The sequence below is a fragment of the Salarias fasciatus genome, chromosome 23 (assembly GCF_902148845.1).
Source record: "Salarias fasciatus chromosome 23, fSalaFa1.1, whole genome shotgun sequence".
Classification (NCBI taxonomy): Eukaryota; Metazoa; Chordata; class Actinopteri; order Blenniiformes; family Blenniidae; genus Salarias; species Salarias fasciatus.
In genome coordinates this window covers 35,654,090-35,670,146 of record NC_043766.1, presented here as the reverse complement: position 1 = coordinate 35,670,146, position 16,057 = coordinate 35,654,090, and the positions used below count along the sequence as shown (strand labels likewise).

The following is a 16,057-nucleotide window of genomic DNA, read 5'->3' as shown; positions in this document are numbered from 1 at the left end:
TCGGACTAGTTTGCATTCCTTGGAGAGCGCAGTGAGGTACATTGGTGAATTTAGATGATTGTGAAAAGTTTGTTATAAGGATCCGATTGCACTGTGGAATGTTTATTTAAAAAGTTAATTTTTTGTTTGTATATATATATATATATATATATATATATATATATATATATATATATATATATATATATATATATGCTTTTAAAACAGTTTCACCGTGCCGTAAGGGGTGCATCTCGATGGCAATAAAGAAAAACCTTACACATCTGCTCTCACGCCTCGTCGATCCGAGTTCTGCTACAAAGTGTATTTACATTTCAGTAGCGGTTCTTCAGGCCCTGTCTCCTCCATTCAGCCCCAGTGGAGGCTTTGCTGGTTCCCTGGTTCATCAGTTCCTCTCGTTACACCGGCAAATCAAAAGTCAATCCATCGGCCAATGTAATATTGTGTAAAACTGCACAGGCCAAATAATTGTCACAGATCTTTTCGGAGCTAAACAGCAACGCTCCCGCACTGTGTCAAGACAAAGACACCTGCCCCTCAGCAGTCTGAAGCGCCAGCTCCGCAGGAATATGTGTGCGTCTTTGTACACTAGCTGTTAAAACTGGCAGGGTGGACCAGCGGGGTTATTGAAATTGAAAATCCTTCCTTAATCCCACAAGGGGAAATTTTATCAGATATTCTGTAAGGGCATGATTTTATTTTTTATTCTTTTACTTTTGAATCTGCACTGAATATGTGCTGCTTGTGCGTTATGACTTGTTTGAGGTTTAATTAATAATTATTTTAATGTTCCACCAGCTTTTGCTGTGTTGCACCGCAAATCCGCACTGACTCAAACTTGTGTACATGATGTCAGACCTGTCATGAGATTTCATCTTTCCATACGATCACGAGCATATTGATGAATGCTGACCCTGTCCTTCATATGGCCGTATGCCCGTGTGCTGCCATTCGTTCCTTTGTTAAATGAGGGCCACTGAGTGGAGAATGTAAAGCTGTGACTCTCCAGCTGAAGTCACACTGGAAACTTTATTTTGTGGTTTTACTTCCTGGATAATAGTAGAGAAAATATACAATTCTGTAGTATTCCATTCAGATATTCTACAGATGTGAGGAGGACAATACAGAGCGGTGAATAAAATCTAATGATTATGTTAGAACCTGAGACTCTTCAGTGTGCAATTTGGATCCTCCACTGCAGCTGAGAGCAACTTCACTCCTGAATCCTGCAGGTCGTTGTTACTCAGGTCCAGATGTGTCAGAATGGAGGACTGAGAGCTGAGAACTGAGGACAGAGCTCCACAGCTTCTTTCTGACAGACCACAGCTGCTCAACCTGAAGGAGAAGCAACAATGAAAGTGAAAACCACATCAGTGTTTGTCAAGGACACAGTTTTGTAGGCTTAAAAAGAGTTTACAGATTTTAATGAATGTTTTCAGATAATTTCAGAGTTTCTGTTTGTATGTCAAGTTTTTCTGTCCCAGAAAATTACAGTTGCCAATGAAATTAAATTTTCAGAATGTGTAGAAATGGATTTGCATGGCTATAAAACTTATATACATTTGGTTAAAAAAGAAAAAAAAAACTGAAGTCCCTTTGCAAACGCCCTGTTCACAGATGTGAAGCACAAAACTGCATGTAAGACTAAGTTGTGGTTACAAAGTTTGTACTGATGAAGCTACTTGGAACCAATAGTTTGTAACTGATTTGTGATCACTTCTCCAAGATAAGAATCTGGTACTTGGCTGATTATTTTCAAAAGTGATTAGTTGCTTTATTACTTTACCTACTTTTCAAACACATGATGCACTACATGAATACATTATAAAGCAATGGCAATAGAGAAATGAATTACTTAAAAGCTTTAGAGTCCACAGTGGAAATGGGAAATATGTCCTCAACAATATAAACAGGGATGATCTTCTTTAATAATTTCCCATTGTCTTTTTATTTGAAAACACAAAACATCATAACTTTCACTGATAACCTATTTTACAACAAAAGCAGTATATATAAAAAACAAATAGTGTTGTCAGTTCTTTTTCTCTTGTCTTTGCAGTTTTTTCTTCAGTCATTCACTTAAGAACAAATAACCAAACAAAATAATGGGAGGTTGACATTATTGATTCTAGATTCACTGCAGAATGCAGAAAAGGGGAGCAGATTAAATTTATTGGTGAGTTCAATGAAACTCTGACCATGTGCGTTTCACGTACTCTATTCAGTCCAAATAAAAAAACAAAAAATTCCTTTTGTGTTTTGAGGGAGGACAACTTTTCCATAATGTGCACCTCATATACAATATCAAGCCATTTCTTTGCGGTGAGTGGTTCTGCTTTCAACCATTTCTTCATGATAGTTTTCTTACTTGTTGCCAGTGGGAAGGAAGTATTTTTTTTGTCACTGCTTTTCCAATTGTCAATCATTATGTCACCTAAATATATTGTTTCGCTTTTGAGATTTCTGTTTACACCAAATATTAATATTAGAGCTGTCACTTTAGTGCATTAATTAGATTACTTAATTACACCGCAAATTAGTGCACTAAAAAAATTTATCTAAGATTAATTATAGCACACTTCAGTTGCAATTCAATGTGAATGGAACTGCAGTCTTATTCAGAGGCATGTTACACTTGTAGTATTCATTCGGAACTGCTGTATTAAGTTAGCTTTCGTATTCATTTTGAATTTAGTTTGCTTAAGTGGCTATTTGAGACTCAGCCTTATTTTATTTCAGATTTTTTTTTTTTTAATCGATATTTGTACTGCATTTTGGAATAGAGCACCAGGCCGAATTGGTTTGCTGGGATGTACTTAAACTTTTTTTTCTTTTGAATTTCTTTAATGAAACACACTGAAGGTGTTATTTAAGTTGCCTGATTGGGCTTACAATTTATTTTGGACTAGACGTCCTGACTGAGCTGTCATTCATCATTCACAAAAATGTGGATTTCAAATCTTCTCTTCTCAGTGTTTTCATTTGATGAGTCATGCTCTACAATTCCGTAACGTTCCTGAATTTGAATGCTTCACTTGGGGACCTAAAGCAGATATGAGATTAAAATGTGATTAATTAGATTAATTAATTACAAATCCTGTAATTAATTAGATTAATTTTTTTTTATCACATGACAGCACTAATTAATATCATAACTGGGCCGTTAACGGCGATAACATGCTGCGTTATTGCGAGAGTGTTATCGCGCGAGAAAAAAAATGTCGCCATTAATCTAATCTGTTCTGTGCCCCGAGCCCGAGAGTCACACTGCGCTCCAGCTGAGCGTCAAAAAAACACACACATGCTTTTAGCAGTGAAACACTGTCCATTCCTGATTATTTGTCATATTGAACTCGGCTTAATTATCAGAAAAATCACAAGTAAAAGGCTGGTATGAGGCACAAACTGAAATAAGGAGCGAAAATATGAAAAAAATGAGTGTGAAAATTAAATCACGTGTTTTGCTGGCACAACATTTTTGCCAGCTGGGCCCTTTCCAGGTGCTAAAAACACACAAAATAAAGTAAATATCAACACACAATCTGGCGTAATAAGGGTAAGTATGAGGCACAATTCGGCGTGACTGAATTTGGGCTGTCTTCTCTGTCTGAGGGTCGAAGATTGAATGAAGTTTGAGGAAGTGAGCGCTCATAAGAAACTTCCATTTTTCATCCACTCTGCTCTTGGTGGTGTGTGTGTGTGTGTGTGTGTGTGTGTGTGTGTGTGTGTGTGTGTGTGTGTGTGTGTGTGTGTGTGTGTGTGTGTGTGTGTGTGTGTGTGTGTGTGTTGGAGGGGGCAATCTTGGTAAAGACTTGGTATTTTGAGTTATTATAAATTATATTTCATGAACTGTAAAATTATTTTCTAACACACATTTTGAATGGCCTAGGCAGACTTCAAATGAGCCATTTTAATTGCGAGTAATTGCGATAAACACCATGGTGCAGTTAATCACGATTTAGAAAGGTAATCATTGCCCGGCTCTAATTAATATGTTCATGGACCTTTTTCTAATAAGTTCACATCACCTTGCAATCCCACAAAACATGAAAGTGGTTAGCTTTGTTAGTTCCACAGGACCTCCAGCAAGCATCATTATAACTTTTAGTGTGGTGTCTTTTCTGAGTTGCAGTAACAAAAAAATCTCACTGTATCTTTCCAACAAAACTTTTGCCACATGTAAAATCCAGGTAGGGTCCATTGAAGATGGATCCACTCTTCCCTCTTTTATTTTTCCATTTTCTCTTTATATATTCTGTCTTATCTCGTTTAGACTGTTGGACGAAATGATATATTGTAGATATTACTTGGTTGCAATTATCTTACTTGAATGAAGATAAGAATGCCTGAAGAAATCCTGACTAAACTTTTCCCCAGGTGTATTTTAGGTTTAGATCGGAATAGTTGTGACCAGGAGGTATATGTAGAAATCCCGTGTCCAGATCATATCAATTTTGTAAGGCTTCAATAATCTGAAACGTCCCCTTTTGGGCCTGGTAATAAGGGAACCCAAAATAACAGAAGAAAACAGTAAAGAACAATAGAATTATGGAACGATAAATAGCTCTGTGACCCAAAGCGGCTCTGTGTTGTCAGATTTGGAGGGTTTCTGCCCAATAAGGCTTCTTTTGAACAAGCCGGGTGGATTGATGGAATGGTTATGTGTTTGTGACATGTTTTTTTTAATTCTGCAAATAAGGGTTTTGCGGCTTCAGCATGCATTTTCTACAGAGATGGAGATTTGGGCTGCTTTCTTTTGAGTTCAATGGCTCTAATATTTTGTTTGGGCTGAAAGAGCAACAGATCTGGCAATCTCCTGTGGAAGCAGTGTGAGTGACAGTGCTGCGGTAATTCTGTGCCGGAGCCGGACCAGACAATCATCGCATCGAATGTGATTGCAGCATCAGAGCCTGTTTTGTTAACATTAACTTTGCAGCCCGAAAATTATCTGTATTCTTTTAGTATTTCTCTTTCTTTCTCTTTTCTAGCACCCAATTGAATGTTTTCAATTGTGTTGGAACCCATTGATCTTGCATTGTCCTGTACCATTCTGAAGTGAAACCATCTGACCCTGGGGTCTTATCCGCTTTCAAATGACTAATTTTGGATTGTAATTCTTTTGCTGGTTTTTCAGCAATCGATTTTTCTCCTGTGAAATTGGGCAGATTAAGATTAAGTGATAAGAGAAAGGCGTCAATTCTTTCACTATCATTAAGTAGTGGTAGGGGGTAAAGGATTTTGGATTTTCTTTGGACTAGATTCTATTTGGTTTAATGGGGGACTGCTTATTTTATTAATAGTCCTATCTGCTTGCTGTTTTCTTAATTTATAGGTTAAAGGTTTTAATATTTAACCCAGTCTCAAGATATTGTTACTTTGTGAAACCACAAAAATCACAGATCGCCTACAACCGCTACATCTGCGAGTGCTGTCTTCTGATTATCAGCAAATCCTGGCTGTGCCCACATATAACCGATGCTACAGTCCAGTTAGCCGGCCGCACCATCCACCGCCACGACCGGACTGAAGCCTCCGGTAATAGCATGGGAGGGGGGCTCTGTGTTTACGGGCTCGAGGACTGGTGCTTGGACAGCAGAGTGATAGACACCCACTGCTCACCTGATCAAGAGGCCATGTCCGTGCAGTGCCGCCCTTCCAGGCACGGTGACCCCCCCCCCCCCCCCCCCCCCCCCGGACAGTCAGACCACCTCTCTCTGTTTCTCTTCCCTGTCTACACCCCCCTCAGAAGGCAAACCAAACCAGCCACGGTGACCATCAAAGTCTGGCCTGAAAATGCTCTCAATCAACTGCAAGACTGCTTTGCCTGAACAGATCGGAGCATTTTCGAAGATCAGGACCTGGACACACATACCGAGTCTGTTCTCTTCTACATCAGATGCTGTGTAGAGAACGTCACAGAGGACAGACACTCTTTCCAAACAGAAAACCCTGCATGACAAAGGAAGTCTAGACCCTGATCAGAGCTCGTGACTCAGCCTACAGGACGGGGGACAGAGCTCTCGACAGCACCGCCAGATCTGACCTGAGGAGGGGCATTAAACAGGCCAAGGAATCCTACAGGAGGAAAATGGAGGGATATCTGATGGACAACAACCCGCATCAGATGTGCAGGGGCATTCAGGCCTTAACCAACTACAAAGGCAACCCTCCTCCCACATCCTCCAGCAGCACACTGGCAGAGGAGTAAATCACTTTCATTGCCCGGTTTGAGACCACCACCCCCTCCTCTCATCAGCAGTCACTGCCCCCCCTCCCCCTCCCCCTGGCTCCCCTCCTCTCTCTCTCCAGGAGCAAGAGGTGAGGAATAACCTGAGAGCGGTGAACCCCAGGAAAGCTGCTGGTGCTGATGGGATCCCAGGGGCGGTAATTAAAGTACGTGCAGACCAACTGGCAGGGGTCCTCACCAGACTTTTCAACCTCTCCCTGACACATGCCACTGTCCCCACATGTCTGAAGGCCTCCACCATCGTCCCTATCCCCAAAAAACTGGCCATAGCCAACCTAAACGATTACAGACCCATCGCTCTGACGTCTGTAGTCATGAAGTGCTTCGAGCGATCAGTCTCCCAGCACATCAGAGACTGCCTCCCTCCCTCCCTCAACCCTCACCAGTTTGCCTACAGGCCAAACAGGTCTACAGAGGATGCCATCGCCATCACACTCCATGCAGCGCTGAGCCACCTGGAGAACAAGAACAGCTATGTGAGGATGCTCTTCGTGGAGTACAGCTCAGTGTTTAACACCATCATCCCAGACATCCTCACCACCAAACTGCAAGAACTACATATCACCCACCCCACCTGCTTCTGGATTAAAAACCTCCTGACAGGACACCCACAGTCTGTGAGACTCAGTCCCCACCACTCATTCACAATCACACTGAGCACTGGTTCCCCCCAAGGCTGTGTTCTGAGCCCTCTCCTGTATGCCCTGTACACCCACGACTGCTCTCCTCCCCACCCAATCAACTGCATCATTAAATACATGGATGACACCACTGTGGTTGGAATCATCTGAGGCGAAGACAAGACAGCTTACAGGGCCGAGGTGGAGGAGCTCCCACGATGGTGCTCAGCAAACAACCTGACCCTGCACGTCCATAAAACTAAAGAACTGATAAGACAGGACCACATACCCCTCCTCATAAATGGAGAACAGGTGGTGACTGTTACCACCTTCAGGTTTCTGGGCACCCACATCTCCGCAGACCACTCCTGGTCTGACAACATCAGAGCCTTGGTCAAAAAGGCTCAGCAGTGGCTACATTTCCTCCGTGTGCTCAGGAAAAACAACCTGGACACAAAGCTGCTGGCCTTCTATCACTTATCTGTGGAGAGCGTACTGACGTACTATCTGAGTGTGTGGTACCAGGCTCCATCGCTGAGGACAGTAAGGCGGTGCAGAGGGTCATTAACACCGCCCTATAAAGATCATGGCTGCCCCCTGCCCAGCCTGGAACACATCTCTACATCCTGTTGCCTCATGAGGACCAAAGCCATCACAGGAGACCCCTCACACCCTGCCCACTCCCTGTTTGACCTTCTACCCTCTGGGAGACGCAACAGGTCAATAAAATCACACACCAGCAGACTGACAAACAGCTTCCTCCCCTGAGCCACACGCACTGCAAACACCCACGGATACAGAGACAGACACTCACTCATGTACAGTCTCCCATAACTCCCCCCCCACCCCTCCACATTGACAGAAACACATAGTACCACCTCCCTCATCCCTTAGCACCTTAAACAGCATGTGCAGCATGTGGCACGATCACCACTTGAATGTTTAAACTTTTATTTATTTATGATTCTTGCATCTTGTGGATGCGCATTTGTAAATTATACTTGCCTTTTGTATTGTTTCTGTTTTCACCAAAATGCCTGTGTTATTCTTCTATTTTGTCCCTTATGTTTGTGTCTAGTCTCTCCTGTCCTTGACCTTTTTACTGAGGTGAAATGTAGCTCTACATGGGCACCCACGAAATTTCGTGCAATGACAATAAACGCCATTCTATTCTATTCTATTCTATTCTATTCTATTCTATTCTATTCTATTCTATTCTGCACATCACGTGCCTCTATTAGAGGGGTCGGCCTCATTAGTGCCGAGTCAATCCTTACTTTCTGACAACTGACACGGTTATTGTCAGTTATGAGTTGTTATCTGGTGCTTTAATTTGTTTAATGACAGATTTGAGAGATGTTTTTTTCTGATACACATTACATTGTGGCTGACCTTGCATGTTGTCCCCAGAAAAGAGCTTCAAAATGCTGCTACATGTCCTTTAATTGAGCATTTTATGGTGTGTGTGTGTGTGTGTGTGTGTGTGTGCGTGTGTGCGTGTGTGCGTGCGTGCGTGTGTGTGTTCCATTGCTAAAACCTCTGCTAAAGCGGTCAATCCGGTGTTTCAAATTAACTGGTTTCCTTGTTAACTGCTGACTGACTTCCTTTAGCACTTCCTGCTGCTAGCAGCAGATGTTGAAATCAGACTCATAAAAGTTCCGACATGGCTTTTTGTCTGGTTTTTAACATATATAAATCAGCAGTTAACTAGCGGAGGAGGAGTGTCTCGAAACCGGAGCGGAGCCAGTGTTTTGGAATCAGTGGTTTCTTTTTGGAAGACTGGGTGACTGGGTTTCTTTCACGTCCCTTGTTGCTGATAGCAGCAACAAGAAGCCAGTGATTCCAAAACAACGGCTGTGCTCCGGTTTCGAGACACTCCTCCTCCGCTAGTTAGCTGCTGTGTTCAGGTGACTGGAGCGAACTGCGGAAAACTGAAACTCGGTCATTCACATGAAGGCAGCAGTGACAGCTGGACTCAGGAGGGACTCAGGAGACACTCAGGAGACACGTGAAGGACGCATGGACAATTTGCACAAAGGAACCACTCTCAGACAGCTGTGGTCCGGCTCTCGTCATTCACTTAAAAGAGCCGTTCAAACAAACAGCTCGTTCAGTGAACGTCACAGCACTAGTGTAGACTACTTAGGTTTATAGATCTCCGACACTCTTAATTTGCTCACGGTGCTTTTGGATATGCGGGACAGGTATGGCACATTTTCATGCTACAAGCTTAACTACCAAAAAAGTGAGTGGTTGCCTCTTAATCTACTTGTAAATGAAGTTCCTCACTCAGTTGCACCTTTTAAATGGGTGGAAGCTGGTTTAAGATATCATTTTATATCTCCTTTCTTACTTGACATGCTGAAACAAAACTTTTTATCTTTATTGGAGTGCATTAGAACAGATCTTGATCGCTGGTCTATATTACCACTGTCTCTAGCAGGGCGGGTGAATCTGATCCAAATGCCCATCCTCCCAAAATTTGTGTACCTTTTCCAAAATATTCCCAATTTTCTTACTAAATCCTTTTTTGGTGGACTCGATAAAACAATTTCCTATGGTGTTGAAAGACTGCCAGACTCCGTAGGTCTCTTGTGCAGGTGGCCTTGCTCTACCCAACCTCAGACAATAGTACTGGGCTGCCAACATCCAAAAACTTTCATACTGCCTGTGTGATGAGGGTTCTGTGCCTCCTTGGGTACAAATTGAAATTGCCTGCTCCAGTTGGCTATTTCTCCATATGACATATTTGTTTTCTATGAGTGTTGTTGTAGCCGAGTGTTGTTGCAGCTCCTCTTTTCATTTATCTCTGCTTTACTTCAGTGTTAATCTTTTGTTGGCTTGGTAGGATCCTTAGCCTCCTTTTTTCTACTTTCAATATTGCCCAAAATACAAGATCAATAGAGGCCAAGGTGTATCACACAAGTCAAGACCCAGGTTCAGACTGTGCAAGGAACAGTATAGAACATCACAGCAGGGTGCAAGATGCTGGCAGAAAAGGCAGACATGGAACCCCATAACCAGGTTGAGGGCATAGTATACAGAAACATCTGTGGAGAGTACAGACTGAAGACCCCAGAGTCTATATAGGGTACACCCCTGAAAGTGAACAATTGAGCCAAGATCCTGTGGCACTTCAAGATTCAGACTGACAAACTGGTGGGGATACTTAGCAGTGCTTTATTTACATCCTCCAGTAGAGATCTTTCTGGTAGTTTCTTTTTTAGCCTTGGCAAGCAGGATGTAGTTATGTTCCCAGGACTTCATGATAATCTCTTTCAGGTCAGCTGCTCTCCCGTTGAGTTGTTCTTCTATTGGGGCTTGGTACCCAATCTTCCATTTAGGGGTGATGCTGTAAACACCCCCATACTGACCTGGGATCCTGACTCCTGGCATATATGTACCGTGGATGAGGCATACTGTGCCCCATCAATCTCTAACTGTGGCAGTAATTTTCTTCTTTGGATATTTGAACACTGAGCAAGTAGTTGTTTCCTACTCAGTTTCAGTGTGGGGTTTCTGACCGACCATTCGTCCCACATTCTCTGCATACTCTGCACACTTTCACTGGGTTTGCTCTGATGGTAGCACTCCATCAATGCCATGGTTTTTGATCTCATCCATACTCACCATTTTGCTCCCATAGCCAACTTCACATCAGGGTGTCCTGGTTCCACAACACCCAATGCAAACCTCATTGACCCAGACGACGCTCGAGCTGGTATGGTATATTGGTCTGTGCAGTGCTTATTGTTGAGGTATAAACTTTCAGTGAAAAGATCTTGCCTAAGGGCCCACCTGGTCCTAAATGGGGTTTGAACTCACAACCTTTTTTTTCTCCCAAAATGGATTTTTTTTTACTGCAATGACTCTTGAGTCAGCATTAGTCAGCTAAATGTGCAGTTGCACCATAGTTCCTGAGGGAGGCACTCTAAGATTAGATAGGTGGCTGAAGCCAGCCTGTTTGTGTTACGTTCACGGACTGTTGGGGAGAGTGAGAGTTGCAGAGTTTGGTGTGAGTGATGGCCGCAACAGTAGCCCTGTGTTGATTGATTGTCTGCTTTGCCTAAGTGCAATAAAAAAGCCATTTGGAACGACCTGGAGACGTCTGGTGCTTTGTGGATTGCACAACGTTGCACTGGTGTCAGAAGCGGTTGTGAATGCTACAGGCTAGCTCGAGCAGCTGAATCCAGGGTGAGCGGCCAGCCACCGGACAACACACACAGCAACGAGGTATATCCGCCAGGAATAAAATGGAGTGGCCAGACTGTGATGCAGAATCGCGCTCACCGACATCCACTGTCAGAAAGACTGCTATGCTGCTTGTGGCTGAAGCCGGGTTTTCCCCAGGACACGCTAGACGCCGCAAGGAAGCTTTGCATGTTCTGCACGGCCATGATGGGTCCAGAACGGCATGTTGCAAGTCACATGATGTAAACAAAGATGGCGGTGCCCTTGGACCGGAGGCACCGGGATTCATAAAAACACCTAAATTCTCCGGCAAGACAGCGTGGGAGGTTTTCAAGGCTCAGTTTGAACTGTTAGCCGTGGCTGCTGGCTGGTCAGAGAAGCATAAAGCGCTGCAGCTGGCTCTGTGTCTCACCGATGAAGCGGCCGACTGCCTCCTGCTGGTGAGCCCCGAGGAGCGGATGGATTATGGTGCATTGACTGGAGCTCTTCAGAGGCGCTTTGGACAAGTTAGTCAGTGTATGCTGCTGCGCACAGAGTTCAACAGTAGACACAGACAACCCGGTGAGACCCTTTGCATTCTTGCGAATGACATTGAATGTTTGTGTGGCCAAGCCTATGCTGACATGCCAACGTCAGTGAGGAAAGAGCTTGTCAGAGACCAATTCATGCAGGCCCTCAGTCCCAAAGAGCTGCACATACGGATACAGTTAGCTCACCCATCCACTCTCAGTGAGGCACTAGAGCTGGCTGTGGAGAGAGAAATGGTGAACAATGAGGCTGCAAGGTGCGATGACATGCCAGTGGTGAGAGTGGCAATGGCGACAAGCGTGAAGGGACCAGCAGGCATGCAGTTCGAGTAACCCCTCCCCAGTCACTCACCCCTTTTCGGGACATGCAGCCATGACGCCGCTCCAGGCAGAGTTTCTGTTCACTGTGGGAAGCCTCTCTGTGTCTTTTGCTGTGTGGGTGGCTGAAGTCCAAGACCCATGCATCTTCGGGCTGGACTTTCTTCGGACCATTGGTGGTACGCTGGACCTAGGCAGGGGCTTGCTCATTCTCTCTGGAGGGCACAATGTGCAGCTAACCCCCCCTCCAACATGCACAAATCCCCCAGCCACGACAGTAGCTGCTGTAGATCCAGACCACACATGGCTGTCCGAAACAACCAATGTTCCCACCCTGACCTGTGCCCGTCAAACTGTGGACAGCTCTGACCCACAACTTCCCCCTGTCCAGCCCCCGTTGATGCACAGCAACCCTCCAGAACTTTCCCAACACCAGCCAACAGGGAAGGAGGAGAGGCTTTCTGCATTAAGGACATTTGGTCCAAGAGCAGTGAGGGACTGAACTATCTACAGAGAGAGATTTTGTGGCAGATGCTGCTTGAGTTTAAGGACATTTTTTTTCCCTCAATGACAGTGAAGTGGGCCTAACACACCTGGTGCAGCACGAGATTTACACTGGCGATGCCCAGCTGGTGAAAGTGCACCCACGACGCCTCCCACTGGCGCACCAAGACGCTGCAGACAGAGAGATAGATGAGATGCTGAGGGCAGGAATAGTGGAACCCTCAGACAGTCCATGGGCCTCTGCAGTGGTCATGGTGCCCAAGAAGAAAAGTTCCAGGATGCAGTTCTGTGTGGATTACAGGCCACTTAAAACCCGAGAGGACCCTAATTAGGGTCCTCGTGACTGTTACCCGTCAACAGCAGTCTAAAAGATGCATTATTTCTGACAGAATGTCATGATGCTTACCATCACATTAATCAGCAGAACCTGAGCTAACCGAATATATCAGCCATTATTACACACTCCAAACACAGCTCAAACACGAACTAAATGAATTATGAACCATATTCCTGACCGTGTCAACCCACTCGCTGAAATATTGATTGTAGCGCTGTGAAAAATGATGCAATTCACACAAACAGCCTCTCAGACGAGAGCTGAGACTCCACTGGTTACAACCATGCCACTCAAAGCCGTCTAAAACCACAGAATCCGCCAGAAAATGCCACTAAAACAGCCAACAGCAAGATCGCGTTTTCAAACTGCGGTAAAAAAATCGCCTCTTACCTGGACTTTTGGCCATATAGAGTCCGAATTATGCGTTTATTGTCCATCGGGATCGTGTAGCTTAGCCACCTAGCCCCCTCTGACGTCAATCCGGGCGTGAAACTGACCCCTAGTTAGCCTCAAGGAGCTCTGTGATTGGTCAGCGCCATACAGGTTTGTGTGCGCCATGACGGTGTTTTGCTTGTTTTGATTGGCTAACAGAGCTGTCAATCACATGTCGGTGACCCCCGCTGCATTCTATTGGCTCAGACAAATCTAACGACGTACGGGGTGTCTGTATTCATGAAGCTGCTGCAGAGCTGGGGGCCTGTATACAGAGGAGGCTTTACGCACGGAGCGTCCTGCTGAGCGTAAACAGACACTCTGTGTGAATTTCCACTGCAGTCACGCCAAAAACTGCTCTGTTTGGAAGTATTGAACCTCAGCAGTGATATAAAAGTGAAAAATATGATTTGGAACATTAGAAAATTCAGATTACACAAATGGCACCATAGTGTGCCAAAGTGTGCCATCGCCTGACCTGTCTGTACTAAAACCTATCAAATGTTGTTCTGCTTCACTTTCACAGAGTCAACCTTTGCAGAGAGAGTGTTCACATATTTGTCTATGATCTGATGGAGGTTTAGAGCTGCAACTGGACTTTTCCAAAGAGATGATCACATTGAAAGTGCTTTTTTTTTTAGGCGAGACTGAAAATTTTTCATTTGTGCTGTGTTCCATCTTCAGTCACACTGAACCAGTAACATATATACTGATATTTACACATCTGGACAAATCTTACAAGTGTTCACTTTATGAGGAGACAGTAACCACTCAAATAGGCCTAGTTATGGCAGTGTTATACTCTTTTTAGTTTAGTATGTCATTTTCGAGAAGAGGCTCTGAAAAATAGCCTAGGGCTTATAGGGTTTAAAGTCACTAAAAAGGACTCTTACCCCCTCCCTAGGATTGATGAATCCTTAGACCTGGTGTCTGGGTCCTCATGGTTCTCATCTCTGGACCTCGGGAGTGGGTACTGGCAGGTGCCATTGTCTGCAGAGTCCAAACCCAAAACTGCTTTCTGCACAGCCAGGGGATTGTGGCAATTTAAAGTCCTAAGTTTTGGTCTCTGTAATGCCCCAGCCACGTTTGAGAGACTTATGGACAAAGTGCTGGCTGGTATCCCTCGACAAAAGTGCCTATAGTGTACCTTGATGACCTCTTGGTCCATGGCAACTCCTTTGAAGCAGCCCTGGATTCACTACACCTGGTGTTAAGGCGAGTGGCGGATGCAGGACTGAAGCTGCATCCAGAAAAGTACCACTTTCGTAGGACAGAGGTGTTCCTGGGTCACAAGCTGGGAGAAGAGGGCATCAGCACATTGGAGGAGAAAACTCATGCCATCAAGGATTGGCCCACCCCAAACTGATCAGACCTAGCTCAAAAGTTTTTTGGGGCTAGCCTCTTACGACAGGAAGTTTGTGAGGGGCTTCTCCTCTATTGCTGCACCCCTCTTCGGCCTTTTTCAAAAAGACAGTGTCTTTGATTGGACACAGGACTGTCAAAACGAGTTTGACGCTCTGAGAGCAGCACTGATCGCAGCACTGATCGCAGCCCCTGTTCTTGTGCCCCCTGATGCAGCCCTGCCATTTGTCTTGGATACTGATGCCAGTAACGTTGGACTGGGGGCGATGCTATCACAGGTAGGACCTGAGGGAGAGAATGTGGTGGCATATTTCAGGTAAGTACTTACCAAGAGTGACTGTCGATACTGCGTCACGAGAAGAGAACTTCTTGCTATGGTGGCCGCAATAAGACATTTCAAATACTACCTGTGTAACACACCCTTCACAATCAGAACAGATCATGCTGCCCTGGACAGGCTGATGGCAGTCAGAGAACCAGAAGGCAAAGCGGCTCGCTGGCTGGAAGAGCTCCAGTCTTTCAACTTCACAATCGCCCACAGAGCTGGGACCCAGCACTCTCAGAGCTGATGCTCTGTCCCGCCGACCATGTGCTGCTGGGGACAGTCTAATGACTCTTGAGTCCTGGGCTCTTGGGCCTTGGGCTCTCGGCCCTGCCCACCCCGGGCGTCCGGTGCACGGGGTGGACCGGCTCCTGCCGGTCGTGGCTCCGCGGGGCCCGGGCCCCGGGGCTGCCGGGGTCCCCGGCCGGGGCTTTCCTCTACCCCGTTTCTGGACCGGAGCGTGGGCGTCTGCCTGGGGGGGCGGCTTGGATCCGGGCTCTGTGATGACCGCCGGCTGTCTGGGCTCTGAGGGCCTCTCTGGCCTGCTTCTGGCCTTCTCAGAGGTCAGAGGTCATATATGCATGATCACTATCACCATCACTGTCACCATCATATTCACATGATCACGTTGATCTTTAATCACTCTTCACATACTGGGTTACCTTGTCTTCTTGTGGTGGTTAGACTAATGGTGATTTGTAGTAGCCCTCTCTTGATGCACGCCCCTAGTTTACTACTAGTTACGACTAGCTATATTCAAAAAAAAAAAAAAAGGGGTTTGTGGTGTCCTTGCATTTCCTTCCTCCCCTACACCTCCTTTTATTTTTGTGGCCTGGTCTGTTCACTAATATGGTTTGGAAAAAAAAAAAAAAAAATGTATGTATGGTTCTGTAATTTTCTGTGTTGGTTGTCGGCTCTGTTTTGGTGTTGTCTAGATTGGGGGTTTGGGATTGTTCTTGGTTGCGTGTGGTGCGTCGACAACACTGTTTTGTATTGTGACTTTGTACATAGGTTGTGACGAGACTGAGGAGACTCAGTCTCGTCCTGCTGCTAACATTAAAATCTGTTCGGATAGTAAAAGGCTACAATCATAAATATTGCACGCCCCAGCTGCTGAACAGGACAAGGGAAAAAATAAAAAAAATAAATAAATACATTTAAAAAAATAATGACTCTTGAGTCAGCATTAGTCAGCTA

General features: G+C 45.0%; 2 protein-coding genes across 3 annotated transcripts in view; one reads left to right on the top strand and one right to left on the bottom strand.

The window, feature by feature from the left end:
- LOC115382236 (stonustoxin subunit alpha-like) overlaps window positions 1–16,057 on the top strand; it is an 829,400-nt gene that overhangs the window by 155,922 nt on the left and 657,421 nt on the right. The gene's annotated exons all lie outside the window — the stretch shown is intronic.
- LOC115382171 (NLR family CARD domain-containing protein 3-like) overlaps window positions 1–16,057 on the bottom strand; it is a 78,314-nt gene that overhangs the window by 27,858 nt on the left and 34,399 nt on the right. Inside the window, exon 14 of the mRNA XM_030083851.1 lies at window positions 1,162–1,335. Within this exon, the coding sequence (XP_029939711.1) occupies window positions 1,162–1,335 (174 nt within the window). The remainder of the gene's footprint in view (window positions 1–1,161; window positions 1,336–16,057) is intronic.